The 27,917-nt window shown below is 43.2% G+C and overlaps 1 protein-coding gene across 1 annotated transcript in view; it reads left to right on the forward strand.

The window, feature by feature from the left end:
• FCHO2 (FCH and mu domain containing endocytic adaptor 2) overlaps positions 1 to 27,917 on the forward strand; it is a 145,574-nt gene that overhangs the window by 96,072 nt on the left and 21,585 nt on the right. Inside the window, exons 15-22 of the mRNA XM_056539861.1 lie at positions 1,682 to 1,706; positions 1,811 to 1,850; positions 2,432 to 2,517; positions 7,268 to 7,383; positions 7,475 to 7,604; positions 8,215 to 8,326; positions 20,542 to 20,697; positions 24,816 to 24,948. Coding sequence (XP_056395836.1) covers positions 1,682 to 1,706; positions 1,811 to 1,850; positions 2,432 to 2,517; positions 7,268 to 7,383; positions 7,475 to 7,604; positions 8,215 to 8,326; positions 20,542 to 20,697; positions 24,816 to 24,948 — 798 coding nt within the window. The remainder of the gene's footprint in view (positions 1 to 1,681; positions 1,707 to 1,810; positions 1,851 to 2,431; positions 2,518 to 7,267; positions 7,384 to 7,474; positions 7,605 to 8,214; positions 8,327 to 20,541; positions 20,698 to 24,815; positions 24,949 to 27,917) is intronic.

The raw sequence follows: 27,917 nt of genomic DNA on the forward strand, positions 1-27,917 counted from the left end.
TGGTCAGAATTAGGGTAAAAAAAACGTAAATTACTAGGTGTTACTAATATCAAACAATTATGTTCCTACTTTTACTTTCTAAGCTGTACTAGGAGACTAAAAGCTATTAACCACACAACACAATTATTATAATTATTATTATTTTCTTTTTTAGATTTATTAGTTATAATAGCTCGGCAGACTGGTAAAGATAGTATACTTCCCTTTAATAGGTTTTACACAATGTTTTCTTATCTGATAACAGGAGAGCACCCAAGCAAATTTTTGCTTTATTACCCCCTAAAAATGTCTCCATTGTTCCAGCCTCTAGTGTCACACTTTCACTAAATTTGCAGTTTACTTCCTGTTTTTAGGCTCTGTCCTTCTCTAGTAACAGACATTAAGACAGTCTGTAGGAAGTAAGGGATGGTGGGGGGGGATACTTAAAGGGGTATTCCAGGCCAAAACTTTTTTTTATAAAGTTAAACAGATTTGTAAATTACTTCTATTAAAAAATCTTAATCCATGCAATAGTTATTAGCTTCTGAAGTTGAGTTGTTGGTTTCTGTCTAACTGCTCTCTGAGGACTCACGTCCCGGGAGCTGTGCAGTTACTATGGGGATATTCTCCCATCATGCACATATCCCGGGACGTGACATCATCAGACAGAAAACTTCAGAAGCTAATAACTATTGGAAGGATTAAGATTTTTTAATAGAAGTAATTTACAAATCTGTTTAACTTTCCTGAGCTAGTTGATATATATGTATAAAAAAGGTTTTGCCTGGAATACCCCTTTAACGCCTGCTGCTTATACAGCCATTGCTTCAGCTCCAGGCTTCAGCTGCAAGTAAGCTCCTGCATTATTGTGGTCAAAAAGATTCTTGAATAGTTTATACATTTATCTACAATCATTAATGTGCTGCAGTTTGTCAGTATATGTGTTATGTATGGAAAGTATGGGTAGGAAATACACCACAGGGCAGTGTTGGCAAAGTGGTTCACAGAAAAAAAAAAAAACAGGGAACTGCAAAGAGAGGGGGCTATCAACTGGGGATGAGAGCTGGAAAAATATTGGTAGCCTATCATCAACTCTTTGGTGCCCACACTACACAGAGTATGGGTCTGGAAACAGTTGGCTCTGTACTGTGGCGATGACACAGGGATACTTCATCCTCAGCACTTATTGAAGTGAGTAGGAACTAAGGGTGCAGTAATGCTGTGCTGCCGCTGCACAGAGTACAGAGCTAACTTCTTCCAGCTCTGTTCTGAGGGTAGTTCAGTCCCTGTGGAAAACCACAGAATTTTTTCAGTTTTTGTTGAAAGCTCACTTTAAAGGGATACTCAATATTTAGAACAAACTGTTCCGAGTGCTGGAGTCGGCGCCGGGAGCTTGTGATGTCATAGCCCCGCCCCCTCATGCCGTTATGCCCCATCCCCTCATGCCGTCACGCCCCACCTCCTCAATGCAAGTCTATGGGAGGGGGTGTGATAGCCATCACGACCCCTCCCATAGACTTGCATTGAGGGGCGGGGCATGATGCCATGAGGGGGCGGGGCTATGACGTCACAAGCTCCAGCGTTCAGAACAGTTTGTTCCAAACGTTGAGCAGCGGAGTACCCCTTTAAGTGAACTAAAATGCATTTCTTGTGAATTGTAACATAAAGATCTTTACATTTTATTTTTCCTCTTGATTTCTAGGCACAAATGACACGGAATATGTCAAGTGAGTTTGATTTGTTAAGCAGTCATACGTTTTTCTTATATATATATTTTCAATTTGTTAATAATCTTTTGGAAACTATGTGTTTTCTCTTTTTTGATGCTTAGGTGAAGAGATGACAAAGATGAAAATGTCTGGAACTATTGAGTAGGTTATCAAAAATAGTAATAATAATTTCATGTTCATGACATTAAGTTAAACCATACACCAGATAATATTTAAGGGTAACTTGTCGTTACTTTTATGCTACCCCAGCAACAAATAATGGGAATTAGGGAGAGACTCCCTCTGTACCATGATGTATAGGATTCATTGTGAAATCACAGTGCTGCCCATGGTTCGGACAATATAAAAGTGATGATAGTTTATTTTAATGGGTAGGATTAAAGGGGAATTCTTAAAAATATTTAAGCTCAGACTTCTGTAAATACAGTAAAATACTGTTGATAAAAATCCTAGTCCATCTGCCCTTTCCTTGTGTCTGCCTGAAAATAGAAATTAAAAAAATCAGTTCCTTACTAAATTCTGATGAAATTTATGCTTCAACAAAAAAGCAACTCCCTGTCCTCTTATCAGTATTAGCTACAGGTGTTTAATACCCAACTGCAGCCTGTCCCATTCTTAGACCCCAGGACTGAGGTACATCAAAATCAATTTCCCAACCTAAATATCTGTACATTCTTCAGTTTCGGTCCTTGGTTTAACAGTTTTACATGTACATTTTACAGCAGAGTTAACAGTGATCTCCTAGCCTGGGATCCGTTGTTTGGAAGCTCAGTGGAATCATCCTCTATATCCTCCTCCAGTTCTACAGGTAATCCTTAATGTATTTGTTATCAGTCGTGGCTGCCACTGTATAGTTATTAAATAATTGCAGGAAAAAATTCCAGAAAAGAGAAATTTTGGATTAAAATTTTACTAAAAGGTCTTTTTCATTTTGGTTCTCTAAACCTTTCTAGAATGGACTGTGCATAATGTATTTTGTAGAAATAAGAATATATGTATGCATGATAGTGCTTATTATAATTGAAGGTAAATCCACTGTCCCGGGATAATACAATGAGTCTTTGAATTGTTCGATAAAACACACACACTTTTCTCTTCCTCATCCAGGCTGTGAGGGTTGTTTTATAGGATAGGATGATAGCTATGATATTACTTTCTAGTATCACAGCAGTCTACACAAATACAACTGAAACCCATGGGACTAAAACTGACTGTGATATCCTCTAATGTCTTTGACGTTGGATGTATTCTACCTTATCCAGCTTTACTACTAAGCTCTCATAGCGGAAGCCCTCCTGGGCAAAGTCTAAGAGTGAAAAGACATCCCTATATTTTTTACTTTAGCCTCACTGCTTCTATTACCGTATATACTCGAGTATAAGCCGAGTTTTTCAGCACGATTTTTCGTGCTGAAAACACCCCCCTCTGCTTATACTCGAGTGAACTCTCCACCCGCAGTGGTCTTCAACCTGCGGACCTCCAGAGGTTTCAAAACTACAACTCCCAGCAAGCCCGGGCAGCCATCGGCTGTCCGGGCTTGCTGGGAGTTGTAGTTTTGAAACCTCCGGAGGTCCGCAGGTTGAAGACCACTGCGGCCTTCGACATCATCCAGCCCCCTCTCACCCCCTTTAGTTCTGTACAGTACTCACCTCGGCGCTGGTCCGGTGCTGCAGGACTGTCCGGTGAGGAGGTGGTCCGGTGGGATAGTGGTTCCGGGCTGCTATCTTCACCGGGGAGGCCTCTTCTAAGCGCTTCGGGCCCGGCCCCAGAATAGTCACGTTGCCTTGACAATGACGCAGAGGTACGTTCATTGCCAACGTACTTCTGCGTCATTGTCAAGGCAACGCCTCTATTCCGGGCCGGAAGCGCGGAGAAGAGGCGCCCCCGGTGAAGATAGCAGCCCGGAACCACTATCCCACCGTACCACCTCCTCACCGGACAGCCCTGCAGCATCGGACCAGCGCCGAGCGGAGGTGAGTACTCAGAACTAAAGGGGGTGAGAGGGGGCTGGATGATGTCGAAGGCCGCAGTGGTCTTCAACCTGCGGACCTCCGGAGGTTTCAAAACTACAACTCCCAGCAAGCCCGGGCAGCCGATGGCTGCCCGGGCTTGCTGGGAGTTGTAGTTTTGAAACCTCTGGAGGTCCGCAGGTTGAAGACCACTGAGGGCGGATGATGAGAAGAGGATGATGAAGGGGGGGGGGGGGGGGATGATTTAAGGGGGGGGTGGGATGATGAAGGGGGGTGTGTGGGATGATGACAAGGGGATGATGAAGGGGTGGGGATGATGACAAGGGGATGATGAAGGGGGGTGGGGATGATGACAAGGGGATGATGAAGGGGGGTGGGGATGATGACAAGGGGATGATGAAGGGGGGTGGGGATGATGACAAGGGGATGATGAAGGGGGGATGTGTGGGATGAGGACAAGGGGATAATGACAGGTGATGATGATGAGGGTCTGGATGATGACAGGCGGTGATGATGATGAGGATGTTAATGACGGGTCTGGATGATGACAGGGGGGGATGATGTATTTCCCACCCTAGGCTTATACTCGAGTCAATAACTTTTCCTGGGATTTTGGGTTGAAATTAGGGGTCTCGGCTTATACTCGGGTCGGCTTATACTCGAGTATATACGGTATTCATAGAACAGATTGAGGATTGTAATCCAAGGTTTTAGCAAATGTGGCTATATCTAAAGGAACAGAATTCCGGTTTTGACTTGTCACCACCTCAGTCAGAAGGTACTTAAAGGGGCACTCCGCCCCTAGACATCTTATCGCAGGGGTCCCGCTGCTGGGGACCCCCACGATCTCTGCTGCGGCACCCAAGACATCCGGTGCGTGGAGCGAACTTCGCTCTGTGCCGAATGATTGGCGATGCGGGGCGGAGACTCGTGACGTCATGTTCACTCCCCGCTCGTGATATTACGAGCGGGTGTGGCCGTGACGTCACGAGCCCTCCTGCACTGCATCCGACACTCTAAACAAATGCCAGGTGCAGCAGGGAGATCTAATGTTTCTATTTTATGATTATCTTATTTTTATATGGGGACTGCCATCTTGGCTGAGCTGTTTTAATGATTTAGTGATATGTTTTACAGCAATACACAGGACTATCCCATTAAATAGTCATTTTACAGGAAGGCAGAATGCTGATTTCTGCTGTATATGGTGATGTTTCCAGTGCTATCTCTTTACTGGTCTCACCTTTTGAGAAGAAAGGCATTACTGGGAAATTCGCTGGACAGAACAGAAAGTCTCAGCTTAGTTTTAGCCCTAGTGGCCAGAATGGAAACTGCAAGATTTCAGGGCTATTATACACTGCTCATTGGAAGGATTAAGATTTTTTAATAGAAGTAATTTACAAATCTGTTTAACTTTCCGGAGCCAGTTGATATATATAAAAAAGTTTTTGCCTGGAATACCCCTTTAAGTTACATTTTGTTGTTTACGTGTTCCCTTAATTTTTTTGTAAAATAAAGATAGCAAAATTGAAAATAATGACCAAATGTTTTATATTTTTTTAATTATTTTTTTTTAATAGGATTAACATAAAAAACCTGATTGAAAAAATAGGTCATTTTCTGAAGACACATTCCAATTAACAAGTGTTGTTCTGTTTACAAATCAAATTATTAGCTGCTTATCTTAATTCTGCTTCTTTAAACATTACTGTTGTTTGATCTAAACTTTTGACAATGTTGTCAAAATTATAGATTCACTGCGTCTGTATAGTGTAAAGGTCCTATCTGCCGGCCGGGGAGTGGAGCGCACTGCCATGCACTTTAGCTTATAACTTGTGACCCGGTGCAATCAAAACTTTTTTTTTGTCATGTCTGGTTAACATGTTAAAAGTTTAATCAAATGACTGGAACACCTTAATTATACAGGATGTGTTAGTTATTTTTGTGATTGATTTTTTTAATTTTTATATTTTCATTAAATTTTTTTCTGTGTGTAAGAAGATTCAATTTTCACTATTTGTATCCCCCTATTTTTCTTTAGCTATGATACAGGACCCTTTTGGGAGTTCCTTTTTTTCTCCCACAGCTTTGCCTTCCAATAGTATGTCTGAGTTCACCTTTGACTTCCCTGTATCTAATCCCGGAGATACAGCCCAGTCTGATTTTGGTGCCAACCTTATTCATAATTTTGGCACAATGAAATCTCAGGTAGACAACACACAGCCTCTCTTTCTGCATCCTCAAAGGCCACGGGCATCCTTGCACGAAAGCAGCAAGTACAGTACCACAAGTCGAAAGAAGCTTCAAAGATTTCATAGTGCATTTGAGAAGGTTGACAACATGCGCTATTTTTTGTCTGAGAGAACTTTAAGGAGCTATATGTTGGAAGAAAATATAGGCTTGTCTAATGCCAACTATTGCCTTGATGATGTATTCATTGAAGAGAACTCAAATGCTTCTGAAAAGTCATTAAAGTCGGCAGCTTTCAACTGTAGCCCGTCTACAGTTCAGATAAATGATGGTATGACAAGCATGTGGTGTGTTGCTTTATTGTGCCTTGTGGTGCTTTAAAAAAAAGCACTCGTTTTTGTGCGTGCAGCAAGAAATATTAATGTTTTTACCCAATTTTTTTAACCTTTTTGCTGCATCCTTTTCTTTTATCAATACAATTTTTGAGTTTTCATATTTTGTGGTCTTCAAACAGCCTGATATGTGTATCATATCTGTATTTTTGTTTTCATTGTCAGTGTGTTTTGTTTCTTTTGCATAGAATTTGTGTATTTTATGTGTGGTAGATTTAAGTGACATGATGGTTGTATGTTTATGTAAATCTGTTTTTCCATTGCTGTTTTGAAGGCGGTTGCTGTGCCCTGGAATTGCATGTATTTATATGCATGGTATGACAAAGTTGTATTAAATCTTGACGATGTTGCGCCATTGATACTAACTTGCTTTTTAAATCTACAGTGCTGAAACTATAGGTCCCAGCTGCTACAAAACCAGTTGTCAGTTGACAATATATCCAGTACATTACAAAATGTCCAGTACATTACATTTCACAAGAGAAAAAAAAAAAGTTTTTCCTTATATAGGCACTACACATTCAACAAGTTTGGCATAAATTAGTAGTACTAGCGAATGTAAGAAACATTGTAATATATATTTTTAGAGAAGAACTGTTCAAATCTGTCTCAAAACAGTTCACTAACCCATCAGGTTATAGCTATCTTTGAAAAAAAATGGGGAGTAGCTGTTGATAGACACAAATGCTAGAATAAGTGTTATCTCACCCTATTCATGTACTACTCTTTAATTTCCTCCATGCTTCTGTGCTATAGAGGTATTGGGAGTAGGATCTCTCCTGTGTGTGCAGTAGATGGGAGACATCTTAGCAGCTAGTCTACACCTACTAGGTCAGATATTACTGACAATGTTACAGATGAAGCCTACAGGGTAAAAAAATAAACTGGTGAAAAGTACCATATACACATTATATTTAAAATGGCATGTGAAATAAGTCTCCTGTATGTTTTCTGTTAATACATATAAAGCTTTGTAAGTCAAAAATTTCCTTTTGTGTTTCTCCAGTGTCACCACCAGCACGTCCCACTACACCACTTTCCGTTGGCACAATAGTCCCCCCACCAAGACCTCCATCAAGACCAAAGCTTTCTGCTAGCAAGCTTAGCGGTATTAATGAAGTAGTAAGTATATTTTTCGTGAAGGTTAATGGAGGCTACAGGAGATACACTTGACTTGGCAATTCACACTTTCTCATGTTATGTTTCCTACAAGCCAAGGCCCTTCAGCCCTCCGGTTACATCTAACACTAGTCCACCTCCTTCTGCTGCTTTACCTCGTGCTGAAAGTTCATCCTCTATATCCTCTTCCACTTCAATAAGTGCAGCAAATACTCCCACATTTGGTAAGCGCTGTGTGAACCTTTCATGTGCCTGGTTCCTATTTGCTTTGTCAATGAAAGAAAATGTATTACCTTGGAGCAAAACTTGTTCCCCTAAAGTGTAAGATATAGACCTCTACCCTCAGTACATTTACTTGTAGTATATTCTGATTTGTAGGAGAAAGTGTATGCAATAAAATGTTTGTTTTGAACAGAAACATTTCCTGGTAAAAAGGGTTAAAGTGTACGTGTCATTTAAAAAAAATACATTTGACATGCTGTAAAGTCATGTCAAATGTTTTGATCAGTTCAAGCTTCAGTGCTCAGGCCCTTGATCCATAGAACGACTGGGTAGAGAAGCGTGCAACTGAACTCTTTCCTCCCTTCTGTGCGCACGAATGAGACTGTTCCATAGACTTGCATTGGGGTCGGTCTTGGTCAAATGGCACAGAGCTGGGAGAGAACACGCATAGTGCTCTCTTCTCCCAGCTCGTTCTAGGGATTGGTCTTTTAACATGTCTCTACAACATTTTTTTCAGCCCATTTCAGAAGTGTACTGGGTTCTTCCAAGTGTGTTACATGTTTAACAAAGACATATTAACATCCTTTTTTCTTTATGACAATTAAAATCTAGGTATATCCCGTGGCCCCAGCCCTGTTACCTTAGGAAGTCAAGATACATTACCTGTTGCTGTGGCACTTTCTGAATCTGTTAACGCATACTTCAAAGGTGCTGATCCTGCAAAGTAAGTGTCATGAACCTGACTGGAAAAAGCAGAGGAAAAAAAGAACAGAGTTTCAGACAATAAAATGTTCTCTGTTTATATGGACTGCATCCATAGAATAAATTGTACCTCCAGCAGGCAACTTAAAGGGGTTTTGCAACCATGGACACTTGCCCTCTATCCACAGGATAGGGAATCAGCGTCTGATCGATGGGGGTTGGACCCACCGCTATCTGAAAAACAGGACTCCCAAAGCCCGTCTGAACAGAGCAGCAGCATGCCATACTTAACCCCCGCTCTATTCATTGTCTATGGAAATGCTGAAGGTAGAAAAGTGATGTAGTTAAGCGCACTGCTACTCGATTCAGATGGGAGCTTCAGTCTTGTCTTAAGATCATAGGAGGTCCCAGCAGTTGGGCCACCCCAACTCCCTGTGGATAGGGAATAAGATTACATGGCAAAACCCCTCTAATTTGAACCTGACATGAGATTTGACCCTCTCTAACTATTAGCAACAGGCTCTAAAACATTAAATAATATGATGCCAGCAATGATGCCAGCAATCTTCTTAAAAGAAGGTTTAAAAATGTCCTTCACTGGATGCAAATTTCCAGAAAGTTGTCCCCTGGGAATAGCATGTATAGAAAAGTTGCATGTGCGCAAGTACGTACGCCTTTTTTACGCAAAAAAAAATCTATTACGTAGCTTGATAAATATCCTTCATTAAGATTGTACAGCCCTTCACTAGCACTTATAGGTCTGTTCATTTATCTGTGTAACTTAAAATGACTTTGACCTTTTTTGCTATCTGTGTGATTTCACATGACTGGGTATGGCATTCTCTTTAGCTATAAACAAATGCTAAGCGGTACATAAGTTATTAACATCTATTATCGGTCATGTTTTTAATATTAAATTGTAATTTAGAAATATGAGGTTTAGCCCAAACCCATGTAAACAGTGAAACCCAGGGAAACAGTGTAGCAGTATTTGTTCTGGTCAATCATTTCTTGTAACTACATCCATCAATGACAGCCTGAAAGTAACCATGCTAAAGAGATCTTATGGATTTAATCATTAGTGCATATGAAGTGTGCAAATTATTAACCCTGTGGCATCCTCCCAGCTGTACAGTTAACATAATACTTTTAATACCTATGCTCTCTGCTCTCCAGGACTAGAGATGTCGCAAATTGTTTGCTGGCGAACAGTTCCCGGCGAATTACGCATGTTCGCGTTCGCATCGCCGGGTGAACATATGTGAAGTTCGATCCGCCCCCTATACTTTAACATTGCAGTAAACTTTGACCCTGTGAGTCAGAGTCAGCAGACACATTACAGCCAATCAGCAGCAGTCCCTCCCTTCCAGACCCTCCTACCTCTTGCACGGACGCCATTTTAGCCTCATTCAGCATGCTGCAGGCTTAGGAAGTGGAGGGTTAGAGAAGCTGCTCCTGCTGTATAGGGAAAGCGATAGCTAGGTTGCTGATAGGTGGTGTATTCAGGGTCCAGTTTACTCCTAAAGCACTAGTGTAACATCTGTTTTAAGGACTGCACCCAAAAAAGCCCTTTTTAGGGCTGAAAGATATCAGTCCTAGTTGGGAGGGAACCGCTGGTTAAAAGGGGTACTCCAGAATCAAACTTAAGTTCCTTCAAGCAACTAACTACTACAGCATTCAAAGGGCTGAAAGATATCAGTCCGTGTATTTTGCAACAGCTGTAGGCACCCTGGTTGGGGACCCCTGCTTAAATGGGGAACTCCGCTGGCAAGCTTTTTTTCTTTAAAGCAACTAACTACTACAGTATTCAGAGGGCTGAAATATATCAGTCCATGTGTTTTGCAACAGCTGGAGGCACCTTGGTTGGGGACCACTGCATAAAAGGGGAACTCCGCTGGCAAGTTTTTTTGCTCATTGTCACACTAGTGCAAATCACATTAGGTATGACAGCTGTGCAAATTGAAAAGAAAATACCTTTTTTGGCTGTTAAATAAAATCAGTCGTCACTGTTAGTTCACGTCACAGTTGCCATTTTTCCTGCCTGCAGGGCAAATTGTGTCACCCTAGTTCAAATCACATTAGGTGTGACAGTTGTACAAATTAAAAAAAGATACCTTTTTTGGCTGTTAAATAAAATCAGTCATCACTGTTAGTTCACGTCACAGTTGCCATTTTTCCTGCCTGCAGGGCAAATTGTGTCACCCTAGTGCAAATCACATTAGGTGTGACACTTGTGCAAATTTAACCAAAAAAATTACAGGCAGAGGAAGGCCACCCCGCAGGGGCCGTCATGGTGCTGGGATTCCCTTTGGCCCTAGAATGGCCAGTGTTCAGAGGACACGTACCCTGAACCCCCAAAGTTCTGAGGACTTAGTTGACTGGCTATCACAAGACACCCAATCTACTACTAAAGCTTCCGCTCGGAACCTTGACGCACAGTCCTTCTCCTCCTCTAGCTTAGGGCACCTCTCATGCTACCACTTGCCCGCCTGCCGCCACCGCCAACACTAGCACCACAGCAGCTTTACTTGATCCGTCAGAGGAGTTATTTACACATCAGTTTGAAGACATGAGTGATGCACAACCATTATTGCCAGAGGATGTAGTTAACAGGGATATGTCTCAGTCAGGCAGCATTACACACATGGACGTACGGTGTGGTGTTGATGTTGTACCCGCTGCTGCTTCCTTTCTTGAGGTGTCAGATAGCGGTGAAGGTGTTGATGATGACGGTGTCCGTGGATGCCATGTGGGTGCCCGCTAGAAGAGATGAAGAGGGGGAAAGTTCAGATGGGGAGACAGAGAGGAGGAGGAGGAGGAGACGAGTTGGAAGCAGGGGGAGGTCGTCGCAAGGAGCTAGTGGCACAGTCAGACAGCATGCAACGGCACCTGGGGTCAGCCAGACGGGACGCCAATCAACGCATGCTGTTGTCACCACCAGAATTCCGTCATCGCAGAGCTCAGCAGTGTGGCATTTTTTTTGTGTGTCTGCCTCTGACAACAGCGATGCCATTTGCAACCTGTGCCAGAAGAAACTGAGTCATGGGAAGTCCAACACCCACCTAGGTACAACTGCTTTGCAAAGGCACATGATGTCACATCACAAACGCCTATGGGATCAACACGTCAGTACAAGCAGCACACAAAGTCAAAGCCGCCATCCTCCTCCTGGTCCAGCATCTTCAGCCAGGTACCACTACTGCCCTCCTTGCCCCCTCTAAACCATCCGCCTCTCCGTCTCTCGCCTTGAGCAGTTCCTGCTCATCTGCCCACAGTCAGGTGTCTGTCAAGGAGATGTTTGAGCGCAAGAAGACAATGTCTCAAAGTCACCCCCTAGCCCAGCGTCTGACAGCTGGCTTGTCGGAACTGCTAGCCCACCAGCTTTTACCATACAAGCTGGTGGAGTCTGAGGCCTTTAAAAAATTTGTAGCCATTGGGACACCGCAGTGGAAGGTACCCGGACGAAAATTTTTTGCACAAGGGGCAATCCCCAACCTTTACTCCATTGTGCAAAAGGAAATTATGGCATGTCTGGCACACAGGGTAGGGGCAAGGGTCCATCTGACCACTGATACCTGGTCTGCAAAGCATGGTCAGGGCAGGTATATCCCCTACACTGCGCATTGGGTAAACCTGGTGACGGCTGCCAAGCATGGAATGCGTGGCTCTGCAGTGGAGTTGGTGACACCGCCACGACTTGCAAGCAGGCCTGCTGCCACCTCCTCTACTCCTCCTACTCCATCCTCTTCCATAACATCCTCGGCCGAGTCCTCTTCCACTGCTGGGTCTTGCTCCACATCACCGGCACCCCCCCAGCTCCCCAGGTGCTATTCCACATCCCGGATACGACAGTGTCAAGCCATCTTGGGATTGACTTGCCTCAAAACGGAGAGTCTCACCGCACCAGCGCTCCTGTCGGCCCTGAACGCACAGGTGGACCAGTGGCTGACTCCGCACCAACTGGAGATCGGCAAGGTGGTTTGTGACAACGGAACAAGTTTGTTGGCGGCATTGAGGTTTGGCAAGTTGACACGTGCGGTGCATGGCACATGTGTGTAATCTGATTGTACAATGCTTTGTGCTCAAGTACCCAGGCTTACAGGATGTCCTGAAGCAGTCCAGGAAGGTGTGTGGCCATTTCAGGCGTTCCTCCACGGCCATGGCGCACTTGTCAGATATCCAGCGGCGAAACAACATGCCAGTGAGGGGCTTGATTTGCGACAGCCCGACACGTTGGAATTCAACACTCCTAATGTTCGACCGCCTGCTCCAACAAGAAAAAGCAGTCAACGAATATTTGTATGACTGGGGTGCTAGGACATCATCTGCGGAGCTGGGAATTTTTTTGCCACGTTACTGGAGGCTCATGCGCAATGCCTGTAGGCTCATGTGTCCTTTTGAGGAGGTGACAAACCTGGTCAGTCGCACCGAAGGCACCATCAGCAACATCATACAGTTTGTTTTCTTCCTGGAGCGTGCCCTGAGAAGAGTGCTGGATCAGGCAGTAGATGAGCGTGAAGAGGAAGAGTTGTGGACACCATCACCACCAGAAACAGCCTTATCAGCATCGCTTGCTGGACCTGCGGCAACGCTGGAAGAGGATTGTGAGGAATAGGAGTCAGAGGAGGAATGTGGCTTTGAAGAGGAGGAGGAAGACCAACCACAGCAGGCATCCCAGGGTGCTCCTTGTCACCTATCTGGTTCCCTTGGTGTTGTATGTGGCTGGGGGGAAGAAGATTATACCTTCCCTGACATCACTGAGGATGAGGAACGGGACATGAGTAGCTCGGCATCCGTCCTTGTGCAAATGGGGTCTTTCATGCTGTCGTGCCTGTTGAAGGACCCTCGTATAAAAAGGATGAAGGAGAACGACCTGTACTGGGTGTCCACGCTACTAGACCCCCGGTATAAACATAAAGTGCCTGACATGTTACCGCATTACAGCAAGGCGGAAAGGATTCAGCAGGTCTAAAATAAATTAAGAAGTATGCTGTACACAGTGTATAAGGGTCATGTCACAGCACAACAGGGATCTAACAGGGGAAGAGGTGAAAGTAATCCTCCTCCTCCTCCCACGAACACGCCGGCAAGGACTGGAAGCTGTACAGACATGCTGTTGATGGAGGACATGCAGAGCTTTTTAAGTCCCACGCATCGCCACAGCCCTTCGGGTCCACCATCAGAGAACGACTTGACCGACAGGTAGCAGATATCAACACTCTGAGGAGTGATGAACCCCTTGACTACTGGGTGTGCCGGCTTGACCTGTGGCCTGAGCTATCCCAATTTGCGCTCGAACTTTTGGCCTGTTCCGCTTCAAGTGTACTGTCAGAAAGGACCTTCAATGCAGCAGGAGGTATTGTCACTGAGAAGAGTCGTCTTTGTCAAAAAAGTCTGGATTACCTCACCTTTCTTAAGATGAATGAGGGATGGATCCCGAAGGGACTGACACTGGCCGATACATTTGACTGAACAAGGCCTGATCAGATGAGCTGCCTTGGCCTAAAAATGGTTCACACGCTGCTGTATTTGAACTCTGAATGCCGGATGACTTGCGTGACTTATCCGCCACCAACTAGGGTTCAAGCCACAATGTTTTAGGGCACTTTCTGCCTGGCAAAACAAACAGAAATTTTCCAGCCAGGTGTACATGCCTAATTTTTCTGGCCTCTGCTGCACTTGTTATGGTGCTGCAATTTTTATGGCCGCTGCTACAGCTGCGACAATACCAAATTTTCCAGCCAGGTGTACATGCCTAGTTTTTCTGGCCTCTGCTACTGCACTTTTTCTGGTGCTGCAATTTTTCTGGCTGCTGCTACAGATGTGGCTGCGAGAATACCCAATTTTTCATCCATGTGTACATGCCTAATTTTTCTGGCCTCTGCTGCTGCAATTGTTATGGTGCTGCATTTTTATGGCCGCTGCTACAGAAGCGGCTGCAACAATACCAAATTTATCAGGCATGTGTACATGCCTAATTTTTCTGGTACTCTCTGCTGACATCTCTGTCCATTTTTGCAACCGTGGATATTAGATGTATGCTAAGGGTAGCATGGTGGCTCAGAGGTTAGCACTGCTGCCTTGCAGCGCTGAGGCCTTGGGTTCAAATCCCACTATGTGCTGCCTAAAGGGGGGATCTAACTATGTGCTGCCTAATATGGGGGAATCTATGTGCTGTCTAAAGGGGGGAATCTAAGTATGTGATGCCTAAAGGGGGGCTCTATGTGCTGCCTAAAGGGGGCTAAAGCACGTTATTCCAAACCATTTAGGAATAATAGGTGATTTATGCCCTTTATGGATTAAAACCAGACTCTGCATCAACTATGTAATTTTCCATGGGAGTTTTGCCATGGATCCCCCTCCAGCACGCCACAGTCCAGGTGTTAGTGCCCTTGAAACAACTTTTAAATCACTATTGTGGCCAGAAAGAGTCCCTGTGGGTTTTAAAATTCGCCTGCCCATTGAAGTCAATGGTTCGCCCGGTTCGCAAACTTTTGCAGACGTTCGCGAACCAAAAATCTTATGTTCGCGACATAACTAGCCAGGACATGTACAGTATCTTTTCTTTCTGCATTTCCCCATTGTTGAGCTGAGTTGGCTGCCGGAGCTGGTCTGTCACTGTCTGTTCTAGTTGGGGAGGTTCAGAGAGGCATGCTTTATTGAAAGGCCCAGTTGTCTATTTACTACTAATTTGTATCCAATACACACAGCATTTTGAGTCTTATTTTGGTTAGTAGGTTTACCAAAAGCAGGAGTGGGACCAACAACTCAAAACGATCATGGAAAGATTTGCCCCTTTTCTGTGTTTTGGACCCAATCCTGACTTTGGTGAAAATACTGACCAAAATAAGGCCCGAGAATACTGTGTGCAAACCCAGCTTCAAATTGTGTGTGAAACATAGCAAAGTAACAAACACAAAATATCCGGTAGCCTGTAGGGGCATTTACACTTCTGATACACTTGAGCTATGTTGCTTACCTTCAGTAGTACAAGGCTCTGTCTAGTGTAAAATGTATTCATGTGCATAGAGATTGGAGAAGTTATAGGCTCTAAAATCTGCAGAATTGTGCTGATTCAGTGTTATCATACAGTCCCCAGAATTGCAGTGTGTTTGGTAATGCAAGTTGTACATAGCTTTATGAAAGTTGGACTGCTTATTGTGTTTGCAGTATACATTTCCTCATGCCAGGAAAATTCCTGGTATACATATCAAATGTATCCATAGGCCCCTATCCACCCATCAGAGGCCAAGAGTGTCTGGCCAATGTATGTCAGTATGTAGTCAGCAGACTGCTTTATTTCATACATAGGCATCCTGATTTACAATGGAAGCCTATGGGCAACGGATGCCAATGTATATCTTGAAGTGGCATCTATCTGAACAATACATCAGGGAGTCCTGCCAACATATTTGGACAATGCAAAATATCAAACTATATGTAAAATGTTATCAAAAGGTTCTATATGGAAGTTTTATGGAAGAAGCGTCTTTCATAGAAAGAATAATTATTTCACAATTTATTTCTTGTTTTATAACCACATACATTCCTAGCCTTTATTCTGTTGGCATACACAGCGCAGGGAGTCTTGTACAGTCACTTGATGTGAGCACATTGCTGGGCATGTGTCTGGTAATCCTATTATCAGTGAATAATTCTCAGTATAGATGAACTTTCAATGAGTGGCGCTAGGACTGTTCTGCATTTTGATTCACATATTATCCATTTCATTATTCATGTTGTTAAATCAGCTACAATAGTTCTTATTTGCCGTGCTGTACAAAACTTTTATTCTACTTGTAAGGTTATCTTTGTTTAGCTGACCTTATCCTTCTATCATAGATATTATGGTTTAGAAGATACTGCTCCGGGTGTAGGACAGCTTTTATCATGTATCCTCTTACCATTGATATTGTTTTTTATGTCAGGCAGTCAGGACTGCTAATGTATGTGCATCATATTATTATCACTGCATGCACTGTCTTTTTCTCCCACTATATTCCTCTAAAACAACAAACCCCATTATAATCAATGGGATCCAGCTGTGACTGTTAGGCTGGGTTCACACCATGTTTTTGCAATACAGTTTCCGTATCAGGTTTTTGATGAAAAATGGATTCCTCAAAACCAGACTAAACTGTATCAAAACGTGTGTAAAAATGTTATCCTGTATACGGTTTGAAAAAATGATGTCCAGTTGCATCCGTTTTTAAGAAAAAAAATGTATAAGTTTTTAACTTTTCATTCCATCTATTTATGTATATATAAAACTCAATGTGTGTGTGTGTGTATATGTTCCAGCATCACGCCCAAACGGCTAAATATATTAACATGAAACTTGGCACACATGTTACTTATATGTCAACAACAAACATAGGATAGGTAATTTAACCCTTACTCACCCCCATTTGCCAGGGTCGGGTTTTTATTTTAAGTCCCATACAAGTCTATGGGAAATACAGTACAGACCAAAAGTTTGGACACACCTTCTCATTCAGAGTTTTCTTTATTTTCATGACTATGAAAATTGTAGATTCACACTGAAGGCATCAAAACTATGAATTAACTCGTGGCGTTATAGACATAACAAAAAAGTGTGAAACAACTGAAAATATGTCGTATTCTAGGTTCTTCAAAGTAGCCGCCTTTTGCTTTGATTACTGCTTTGCGCACACTTGGCATTCTCTGGATGAGCTTCAAGAGGTAGTCACCTGAAATGGTTTTCACTTCACAGGTGTGCTGGTGTGGAGGAGGAGGTGTGATGGTGTGGGGGTGCTTTGCTGGTGACACTGTTGGGGATTTATTCAAAATTGAAGGCATACTGAACCAGCATGGCTACCACAGCATCTTTCAGCGGCATGCTATTCCATCCGGTTTGCGTTTAGTTGGACCATCATTTATTTTTCAACAGGACAATGACCCCAAACACACCTCCAGGCTGTGTAAGGGCTATTTGACCAAGAAGGAGAGTGATGGGGTGCTGCGCCAGATGACCTGGCCGCCACAGTCACCGGACCTGAACCCAATCGGGATGGTTTGGGGTGAGCTGGACCGCAGAGTGAAGGCAAAAAGGGGCCAACAAGTGCTAAGCATCTCTGGGAACTCCTTCAAGACCATTTCAGGTGACTACCTCTTGAAGATCATCAAGAGAATGCCAAGAGTGTGCAAAGCAGTAATCAAAGCAAAAGGTGGCTAGAACCCAGAATATGACATATTTTCACACTTTTTTTGTTATGTCTATAATTCCACATGTGTTAATTCATAGTTTTGATGCCTTCAGTGTGAATCTACAATTTTCATAGTCATGAAAATAAAGAAAACTCTGAATGAGAAGGTGTCCAAACTTTTTGTCTCTACTGTATGTTACTGCATAATTTGCAAATGGCTGGAGATATATATATATATATATGGCTGGAGATAATACTTGGTCGCATGTTACTTATATGTCTACTTAAAATATAGGATAGTTAATTTAACCCTAAGCTACCCTCATTTGTGAGGGTCGGGGTTTTTGTTTACAGTCCCATGCAAATCAATGGGAAATGTGTGTTCTCACATAACTTCTGTATGGCTGGAGATATTTCAATATCTGGTACACATATTACGGGTCGGGATGGGAGGAAGGGGTGGGAGGTCGGGGTATAAGGACGGGGTAGGAGGTCGGGGTATGAGGACGGTATATGGGGTTGGGATATGACAACAATATATGAGGACGGGATATGAAGTCAAAAGCTTTCTCTGTTGATTTTCCTCCACAACAAGGATTAGGAAGGAAAAACTGGGCAACGCCAGGTATTCAGCTAGTTATGAATAAAGTTTCACTTGTTTGATTGAAATTCTGAGAAAAAAAACTTTCGGTGTCAAAAAACGTATGGTGAAAACCAGATGGAACCGTACGCACATACGGTTCCCATTGTAAAAAAACAAAACATACGGTTTTTCCCCCACACCAAAAATCGTGATAGGCTATGATTTTGGGTACGGGAAAAAAAGTGACAAAACCATAGAAGATTCAAAACGAACACAACCTGATGCATCATTTGGCACACAGTTTTCAATGGAGAGTCAGTGCATATGGTTTTCAGTACGTTCACGTTTAAAACGTATATGGAACTGTATTGCAAAAACCTGGTGTGAACCGAGCCTTAAAGGGGTACTCTGGCGCTAAGACATCTTATCCCCTATCCAAAGGATAGGGGATAAGATGCCTGATCGCGGGGGTCCCGCCGCTGGGGACCTCCGTGATCTTCCATGCCGCACCCCGTTAGAATTAGCCCCCGGAGCATACTTGCTCTGGGTCTGATTACTGGCAATCACGGGAACGGAGTATAGTGACGTCACGGCCCCGCCCCCCATGTGACGTCACGGCTCTGCCCCCATGTGACGTCACGCTCCACCCCCTCAATGCAAGCCTATGGGAAGGGGCGTGACACTGTCATGCCCCCTCCATAGGCTTGCATTGAGGGGGCGGAACATGACGTCACACTGGGGCGGAGCCGTGACGTCACTATGCTCTGTCCCCATGATCACCAGTAATCAGACCCGGAGCGAGCATGCTTCTGGGGCTGATAATAACGGGGTGCGGCGTGGAAGATCACGGGGGTCCCCAGTGGCGGGACCCCTGCAATCAGGCATCTTATCCCCTATCCTTTGGATAGGGGATAAGATGTCTTAGCGCCGGAGTACCGCTTTAAAGGCAAAAAAAAAAGTGCATATCGGACCCATTACGGACACATGAGGTCACAACGGCAGTGTGAAAGTAGCCTTGCTCTCAGTATTTAAGATTACAAGATCTCATGTCTTTATTAGTATTGGCCACATAGGAGGAGATATATTTATAGAAGTAGGACATTTGGTCAAAATTTTATGGATGTGCTTCTTTAAAACCAACCTACTACATGATGACAATCGGAAGAAAACCTGCTGGGCGGGCTAGGAAAGGACACTTTAGGCGTGAATGTGGATGCACTGCCTGCCCATGACAACAAAGCTATCTGGTTGCTATGGGCAACTGCTCCACTTTTCTTCTGCACAGGTTTTGATCAATATCCCCCTTTAGTTCTTGAAGCTGGTGTATAGAAAGCAAGAAATATGTACATGTGTTAAGACCTGAACAAATCTCACAAGGGCCTAGTTGGGATTTCTAGAGGGCTGGGTAAGAACATCTCCAAAGTGACTGGTCTTGGTTGTTTCCAGTATGCAGATGTTAGTACCTGCCAAAAGTTGCCCAAGAAAAGACAACTGTGCTGAACCAATGGGCTCACTGATATGCTTGGTAAGGAAAGGCCAGTCTGCCTGGTCTGATCATACAGAAGAACTACTGTTGCTGAAAAGGTTACTGCTGGCCATGCTAGAAAGGCATCGGGTCACACACAGCATCATAGCTTATTGTCTATGCCAGTGTTTCCCAACCAGGGTGCCTCCAGCTGTTGCAAAACTACAACTCCCAGCATGCCCGGACAGCCTTTGGCTGTCCGGGCATGCTGGGAGTTGTAGTTTTGCAACAGTTGGAGGCACCCTGGTTGGGAAACACTAATTTAAGCTGACCCTGTCACTGCTAAAAGTGCACACAATGGGCACACGAGCATCAGAACTGGATCAAAGAGCAATGGTCTGATGAATCATGTTTTCTTTTACATCATGTTGATGGCCGGGTTCATGTGCATCACTTACTTTGGTAAGACCTGGCAGTGGAACGTTTATTGAGAAGAATGTAAACCATAAGGGTCTTGGCATTCATGTGAATGTCACTCTGACATGTACCACCCATGAAAACATTACAGACCAAGGTCCCCCCTGCATTGCATTCCTAATGGCAGTGACCTCGGTCATCAGAATAATGCCCTTGCCACATTGGAAGTATTGTTCAGTAATGGTTTGGCCTTCTAAAATACCCAAAAACAAATCTGATCCATGAGAATCCCCTAACGTAAATGATTTGTTGCTATCATCTTGGTGCTATATACCACAGGGCAGAGGTCTAGTGGAGTCCATCCATTGACAGGTCAGAGCTGTCTCGGTGACACAAGGCAGGCGGGTGTAATGTTATGGCTTATAAGTATATGTTCCTGATCTTTCATGTCGTCTTCATAACCTGCTCTATGCATATGTGAATGTACATTTTATTCATATGAGCAACTCAAGGTGTCACATGGTTTGGATGCCATTTTATTTGAAAGTAAAGTTTAGAATGATGTGAAACTATTACGTAACTATCTTTGTGCAACTCTCCTCTAGGTGCATTGTGAAGATAACTGGAGACATGACAGTGTCCTTTCCAACTGGGATCATAAAGGTGTTCACAAGTAACCCATCTCCAGCAGTGCTCTGCTTCAGGCTAAAGAACACCAGCAAGCTTGAGCAGATTCTACCAAATACACAATTGTTATACAGGTATGGTGGTTTGGTTATTCAGATCCTTGTGTGTTGCTTAACTCCTGCTCACTATGAAGGCATTAGGTGTGGTTTAGAGAACATGTTATGTCTGTAATGTGACTTCTGTTTAATCTGATAAAAAATAAATATGTTGCAGTATTATTTGTTCAGCAGAATTCAACATTAAAGGGGTATTCCAGGAAAAAACTTTTTTTTATATATCAACTGGCTCCAGAAAGTTAAACAGATTTCTAAATTACTTCTATTAAAAAATCTTAATCCTTTCAGTACTTATGAGCTTCTGAATTTAAGGTTGTTCTTTTCTGTCTAAGTTCTCTCTGATGACACGTGTCTCGGGAAACGCCCAGTTTAGAAGCAAATCCCCATAGTAAACCTCTTCTAAACTGGGCAGTTCCCCAGACACGTGTCATCAGAGAGCACTTAGACAGAAAAGAACAATCTTAAATTCAGAAGCTCATAAGTACTGAAAGGATTAAGATTTTTTAATAGAAGTAATTTACAAATCTGTTTAACTTTCTGGAGCCAGTTGATATATAAAAAAAAGTTTTTTCCTGGATAACCCCTTTAATACTTACAATATGTAAGGGACCATGCACTTTTTCTGACAAGCTCTGCCCCAATATTATGCCCCTTTATCTCTATGCATCTCAGAGTTGGCCCTGCCATAGTCTTTAAGGCAGTGTTTCTCAACCAGAGTGCCTTCAGGTTTTGCTAAACTACAACTGCTAGCATACCCGGAGCTGGCGCATTACTTTAATGCTCATGCTTTAAAGGGGTACTCCGGTGGAAACCTTTTTTTTTTATTTTATTTTATTTTTTAAATCAACTGGTGCCAGAAAGTTAAACAGATTTTTGAATTGCTTCTATTAAAAAATCTTAATCCTTCCATTACTTATTAGCTGCTGAATACTACAGAGGAAATTATTTTCTTTTTGGAATACAATGCTCTCTGCTGACATCACGAGCACAGTGCTCTCTGCTGACATCTCTGTCCATTTTAGGAAGTGTCCAGAGCAGCATATGTTTGCTAATGGGGATTTTCTCCTACTCTGGACAGTTCTTATAATGGACAGCGATGTCAGCAGAGAGCACTGTGCTCGTGATGCCAGCAGAGAGCTCTGTGTTCCAAAAAGAAAATAATTTCCTCTGTAGTATTCAACAGCTAATAAGTAATGGAAGGATTAAGATTTTGTAATAGAAGTAATTTACAAACCTGTTTAACTTTCTGGCACCAGTTGATAAAAAAAAAAATAAAAGGTTTTCCACCGGAGTACCCCTTTAACCCCTTAATGACCAAGCCCATTTTGACCTTAAGGACCAGGACAATTTTCTTTTTGCGTTTCCGTTTTTCCCCCCTCGCCTTCTAAAATCCATAACTCTTTTATATTTCCATCTACAGACCCATATAAGGGCTTGTTTTTTGCGTGATCAATTGTACTTTGTAATGAAACCTCTCATTTTACCATAAAATGTACGGCGAACCCAAAAAATAATTTTTTAGGGAGGAAATTTAAATGAAAACCAAAATTTTGCACATTTTGGAGGGTTTTGTTTTCACACTGTACACTTTATGGTAAAAATGACATGTGTTCTTTATTCTGTGAGTCAATAAGATTAAAATAATACCCATTTATCGGGGTATACCACGCAGCGGCCTATAATACGCACCCTCATTTTACCAAGAATATTTGGGTAAAAAAAGTTTTTTACACAAATATCCATGGTAAAATGAGGGTGCGTGTGTGTGCGTGTATACCCCAATACACCCCCAGGAAAGGCAGGGGGAGAGAGGCCGTCGCTGCCCGCTTCTCTCCCCCTGCCTTTCCTGGGGTCTAGAGCCCTGCTGCCGGCCCTTCTCTCCCCCTGGCTATCGGCGCCGCTGCCCGTTCTGTCCCCCTATCGGTGCCGGCGCCCCATTGCCGGTGCCAATAGCCATGGGGAGAGAAGCGGCGCCGACAGCCAGGGGGAGAGAAGGGGCAGCGGCACCCATTGCCGGCGCCGCTGCCCCGTTGCCTCCCCCCCCATCCCCGGTGGCATAATTACCTGTTGCCGGGGTCGGGTCCGTGCTGGTTCAGGCAACGGAGCAGCAGCGCTGCTTCTCTCCCCCTGGCTATCGGCGCCTTCAATGGGGCACCGGCACCGATAGTCAGGGGGACAGGATGGGCAGCGGTGCCGATAGCCAGGGGGAGAGAAGGGCCGGCAGCAGGGCTCTAGACCCCAGGAAAGGCAGGGGGAGAGAAGCGGGCAGCGACTGCCTCTCTCCCCCTGCCTTTCCTGGGGGTGTATCGGCGTATAACACGCACATAGACTTTAGGCTAAATATTTTTGCCTAAAAAGTGTGTGTTATACGCCGATAAATACGGTACTTTTATATTTTTGTACCGCTTAAAAAAAATCTAAAACTTTTTGTACAAAATCAGTAATTTAAAATAGCCCTATTTTGACCACCTATAACTTTTTCATTTTTCCGTATATAGGGCGGTATGAGGGCTCATTTTTTGCACCGTCTTCTGAACTTTTTTTAGATACCACATTTGCATATATAAAACTTTTAGATCATTTTTTATTATTATTATTTTTTTTAATATAAATGTGACACAAAAGCAGCATTTTTGGACTAAATTTTTTGCGTTTACGCCATTCACCATACGGGATCATTAACATTATATTTTGATAGTTCGGACATTTCCGCACGTGGCGATACCAAATATGTTTATTAAAACAATTTTTTTACGCTTTTTGGGGGTAACATGCGAAAAACGGACAATTTTCATTTTTATTGGGGGAGGGGATTTTTCACTTTTTTTTTTACTTCATATGTTTAAATTTTTCTACTTTTTTTTTAACACTTTTTATGTCCCCATAGGGGACTATCTATAGCAATCCTTTGATTGCTAATACTGTGCAGTGCTATGTATAGGACACAGCACTGCTCAGTATTATCGGTGATCTTCTGCTCTGGTCTGCTCGATCTCAGACCAGAGCAGAAGACCCCGGGAGACGGCCGGAGCTAGGTAAGGGGACCTCCGGCTGTCATGCTGGATGATCGGATCCCCGCGGCAGCGCTGCGGGCGATCCGATCATCCAATCAAAGTGCCGCAATGCCGCAGATGCCGTGATCTGTGTTCATCACGGCATCAGAGGGGTCAATGGCGGACATCCGCGCGATCGCAGATGTCGGCCATGACGGGCGGGTCCCCGGCTGCTGCTAGCAGCCGGGACCTGCCGTGTATGACGTGAGCACCCTTCCGATGCTCACGGTCATACACAGGACGTAAATGTACGTCCTGGTGCGGGAAGTCCCGCCAAACCAGGACGTACATTTATGTCCGTGGTCGTTAAGGGGTTAAAGAGATCGCAGTGTGCCTGAACACCTATTACCTAGTTAGACCATCAAATGTAACCCTTTTAAGTCCACAAGCCCTTTTGATCCTGAGTAAGCAGAAATCACCCATGTTGTATCCTTGGATCAGTATTCCACATTATTACCAGTAATCTGGATATTGATGTTTTTTTTTTTTCTTTTTCTAATCTATATTTTAACGTAGAAGATTGTCCATGGACCATCTAGTCTTCCTTCATGTTTTCTTTTTATATTGGGATAGATATGTTTATCCCAGGCAGGTATTTATTTACCAACTAAAGATCTGCTACTTTACTTGCTCTTTAATTTCAGTGAAATAATATTTTCTGACATTACTTCTGATCTTCCCTTACTGACTAAGGTTGTGCCCCTTTTTCTTTTATTTGTTAAAAGCACTTCCCTCCTGAACCTTGTTTAATCCTTTAAAATGGTATTCCCAGCGCTCGACTCTCTTCTACAGCTCCATAAACAATGAATGGAGCAACGACATGCATGCAGCCTCCCCACATGATCTGGCACTCATTTAAAATATAACCTGAAATACCCCTTTAACCTTTTTTAAAAGGGAATCTGTCCCAAGTTTTGATGTTACCCAAACCATGTGCAGCACGATTCACTATAAATGGCTATGTCTGGCTGTGATCAATAGATCCTTCCTTTATGTGCATGGTGAACCTGTTGAAAAGTTGGTTTCCTCTCTATTTAACATCCTGACCATATATTAAATAATTTATGTTTCTATTTCTCACAGTGATCCATCACAAAGTGACAACAACTGTAGAGACTTCTGGATGAATATGCAAGCAGTTACTGCCTACCTCAAGAAGTCTTCTGAGCAGAACCCGTCTGCCTCCTATTATAATGTCGACATCTTGAAATATCAGGTAGATACAGTTGGATGGGTGCCCACCATATCTTGATTTAATCAGACTACCAATAGCTAAGCTATATCCTCCTCCTCAAAAAACCTTCCACTGCTGATCGTATTTTTCACTAACTTAAAGGGATGTTTCTATCTCAAAAATGTGTCCTACCAACAGGGTATGTGAGTGTTTCGCAACCAGTGCAGCTGTTGCAAAACTAACTCCCAGCATGCCCGGACAGCCTTTGGCTGTCAGGGCATGCTGGGACTTGTAGTTTTGCAACAGTTGGAGGAACGTAGTTTGGGAAATTCTGGGGTATCACTTAACTCGAACCCAAACCTGTTTCTAGAACCAGGACCCCAGCTCTCTCTGGTCTGCTTTTGACAGCTGTAGGTTGCTGGGATTCCCATTAACCTCTGTGGAAGCATAAATTCTATAGCAGTCAATGGGATTTAGTTTAGTTTTCTCTTCCTGCATAACGCCTGTAGAAGCACCCTATTAAGCACCTATAGCAATCCTCTATCCTTTAATTGGGCATCTAGGCATTGAAGTATTGTAGGAGAAGGTGATTCCTATTGTGTGACTGGCATTTTCTTTTCTGTAAATTAGCTTTTTATGTGGTAAAATATAATTTTATTCATCGTTACAAGCGTCATCCGGGGACACCTGTTTGCCAGTAGGTTATTCATGAAACAATAGGAATATTCAGCTATCTTGTTTTAGTTTTCAGTATCATATTTCCTCTCACTTGATGCATAAAATGTAGTTGACAGAAGAGGAACTGATGGTACCCGGGTGGTTTGACAATGTTTGTGTGAGATTGGAGTCCGATTACTAATTCATGTTAATTGAGACACTTATATTCACGTGGATTATGTACAAGTCCAAGCATGAGTCCATGTACAACAGCTGAGCTGCATTTACCAGCTGAGGTGATTTTTTTTTTATATAGCAGTAAATGTTACTTAGGTTGTTCAGTTTAACCCCTTAAGGACATGCACTGTAAATGTATGGCGCTGCATAGCATCACTTAGCGCACAGCGCCATACATTTACGGCGCGGCTGTAACACGAGCGCAGGAGCTGCACTCGCTTCATTCCCAATGGGTTCCCGGCGGCTGCCAGCAGCCGGGGACCCAACGGTAATGGCGGACATCAGCGATTGTGCTGAAGTCTGCCATTAACGCCTCAGGTGCAGTGATCAGTACAGATCACGCCATCTGCAGCAGTTTTTGGGCTTACCATACATTTTAGTGATGTAATTGCAAAGTAACATCAACTAACAACAACTGGTCACGCAAAAAACTAGCCCTCATGTGGGTCTGGGAATGGAAATATAAAAGAGTTAGGAATTTTAGAAGGCGAGGAGGAAAAAACACAAATGCACAAATAAAATTGGCTGCGTCCTTAACCCCTTGGGGACGGAGGGTTTTCCAGTTTTTGCACTTTCGTTTTTTCCTCCTTACCTTTTAAAAATCATAACCCTTTCAATTTTGCAGCTAAAAATCCATATGATGGCTTATTTTTTGCACCACCAATTCTACTTTGTAATGACAGTCATTTTACCCAAAAATCTACTGCGAAACGGAATAAAAAATGTGTGACAAAATTGAAGAAACAATGCCATTTTGTAACTTTTGGGGGCTTCTGTTTCTACGCAGTAAATTTTTCAGTAAAAATGACACATTCTCTTTCTTCTGTAGGTCCATACGATTAAAATGATACCCTACTTATATAGGTTTGATACTTCTGGAAAAAATCATAACTACATGCAGGAAAATTTCTACGTTTAAAATTGTCATCTTCTGACCCCTATAACTTTTTTATTTTTCCGCATACAGAGTGGTACGATTTTGCGCTGTGATCTGAAGTTTTTAGCGGTACCATTTATGTATTGATCTGACTTTTTGATCACTTTTTATTCATTTTTTTCATGATATAAAAAGTGACCAAAATACGCTATTTTGGACTTTGGAATTTTTTGGCGCCTACGCCATTGACCGTGCGGTTTAATTAATTATATATTTTCATAATTCAGATGTTTCCGCATACGGCGATACCACATGTTTATTTTTATTTACAGTTTTTTGTTTTTTTTTTGGGATAAGGGGGTGATTCAAACTTTTATTAGGAAAGGGGTTAAATGATCTTTATTCACTTTTTTTTTTTTCACTTTGTTTTTTTGCAACGTTATAGCTGCCATAAGGGGCTATAACACTGCACACACTAATCTTTTACATTGATCAATGGTTTCTCATAGGAAACCATTGATCAATGATTCTGCCGCTTGACTGCTCATTCCTGGATCTCCGGCACTGAGCAGTCATTCGGCGATCAGACAGCATGGCGGAAGGTAACGACCCTCCGGCTGTCTTTACAGCTGTTCGGGATGCCAGAATTTCATCCCAGCGATCCCGAACAGCCCCCTGAGCTAACCAGCAGTGCTTTACTTTCACTTTAGATGCAGCGTTCTAAAGGGTTAATAGAAATATTTTTTATTTACCATAAGGAGTGCAATAGCAAAAATTTGTTTTAATGAGAGTCACCATTTAACTCCTTGGGGGGACGGAGGGCGTACCTATACGCCCTCAGCCCACTCCCTTTCTATAACGCGGGGGCCTAGCCGTCATAGCGGGTCGGGACCCGTGGCTAATAGCGCGTGGCACTGATTGCGGTGCCGCGCGCTATTAGCCACTGGTCCCCGAACAGCTGTAAAGACAGCAGGAGGGGTCCCTACCCTTCCTCCATGCTGTCCGATCACCGAATGACTGGTGTGGCCCCGCGTTATAGAAAGGGAGTGGGCTGAGGGGCGTATAGGTACGCCCTCCGTCCCCAAGGAGTTAAATGGTAACTCGCATTAAAACTAATTTTTGCTATTGCACTCCTTATGGTAAATAAAAAATATTTCTAATATACTTTGTTTTAAAAAAAAATGAAGTTTTCTATGTTTTATTTGTGCTTAAAAAAGCTCGAGCACATTTTCCCCCCCCA

This window comes from Hyla sarda, chromosome 1 (genome assembly GCF_029499605.1).
Source record: "Hyla sarda isolate aHylSar1 chromosome 1, aHylSar1.hap1, whole genome shotgun sequence".
In the NCBI taxonomy this organism is placed as follows: Eukaryota; Metazoa; Chordata; class Amphibia; order Anura; family Hylidae; genus Hyla; species Hyla sarda.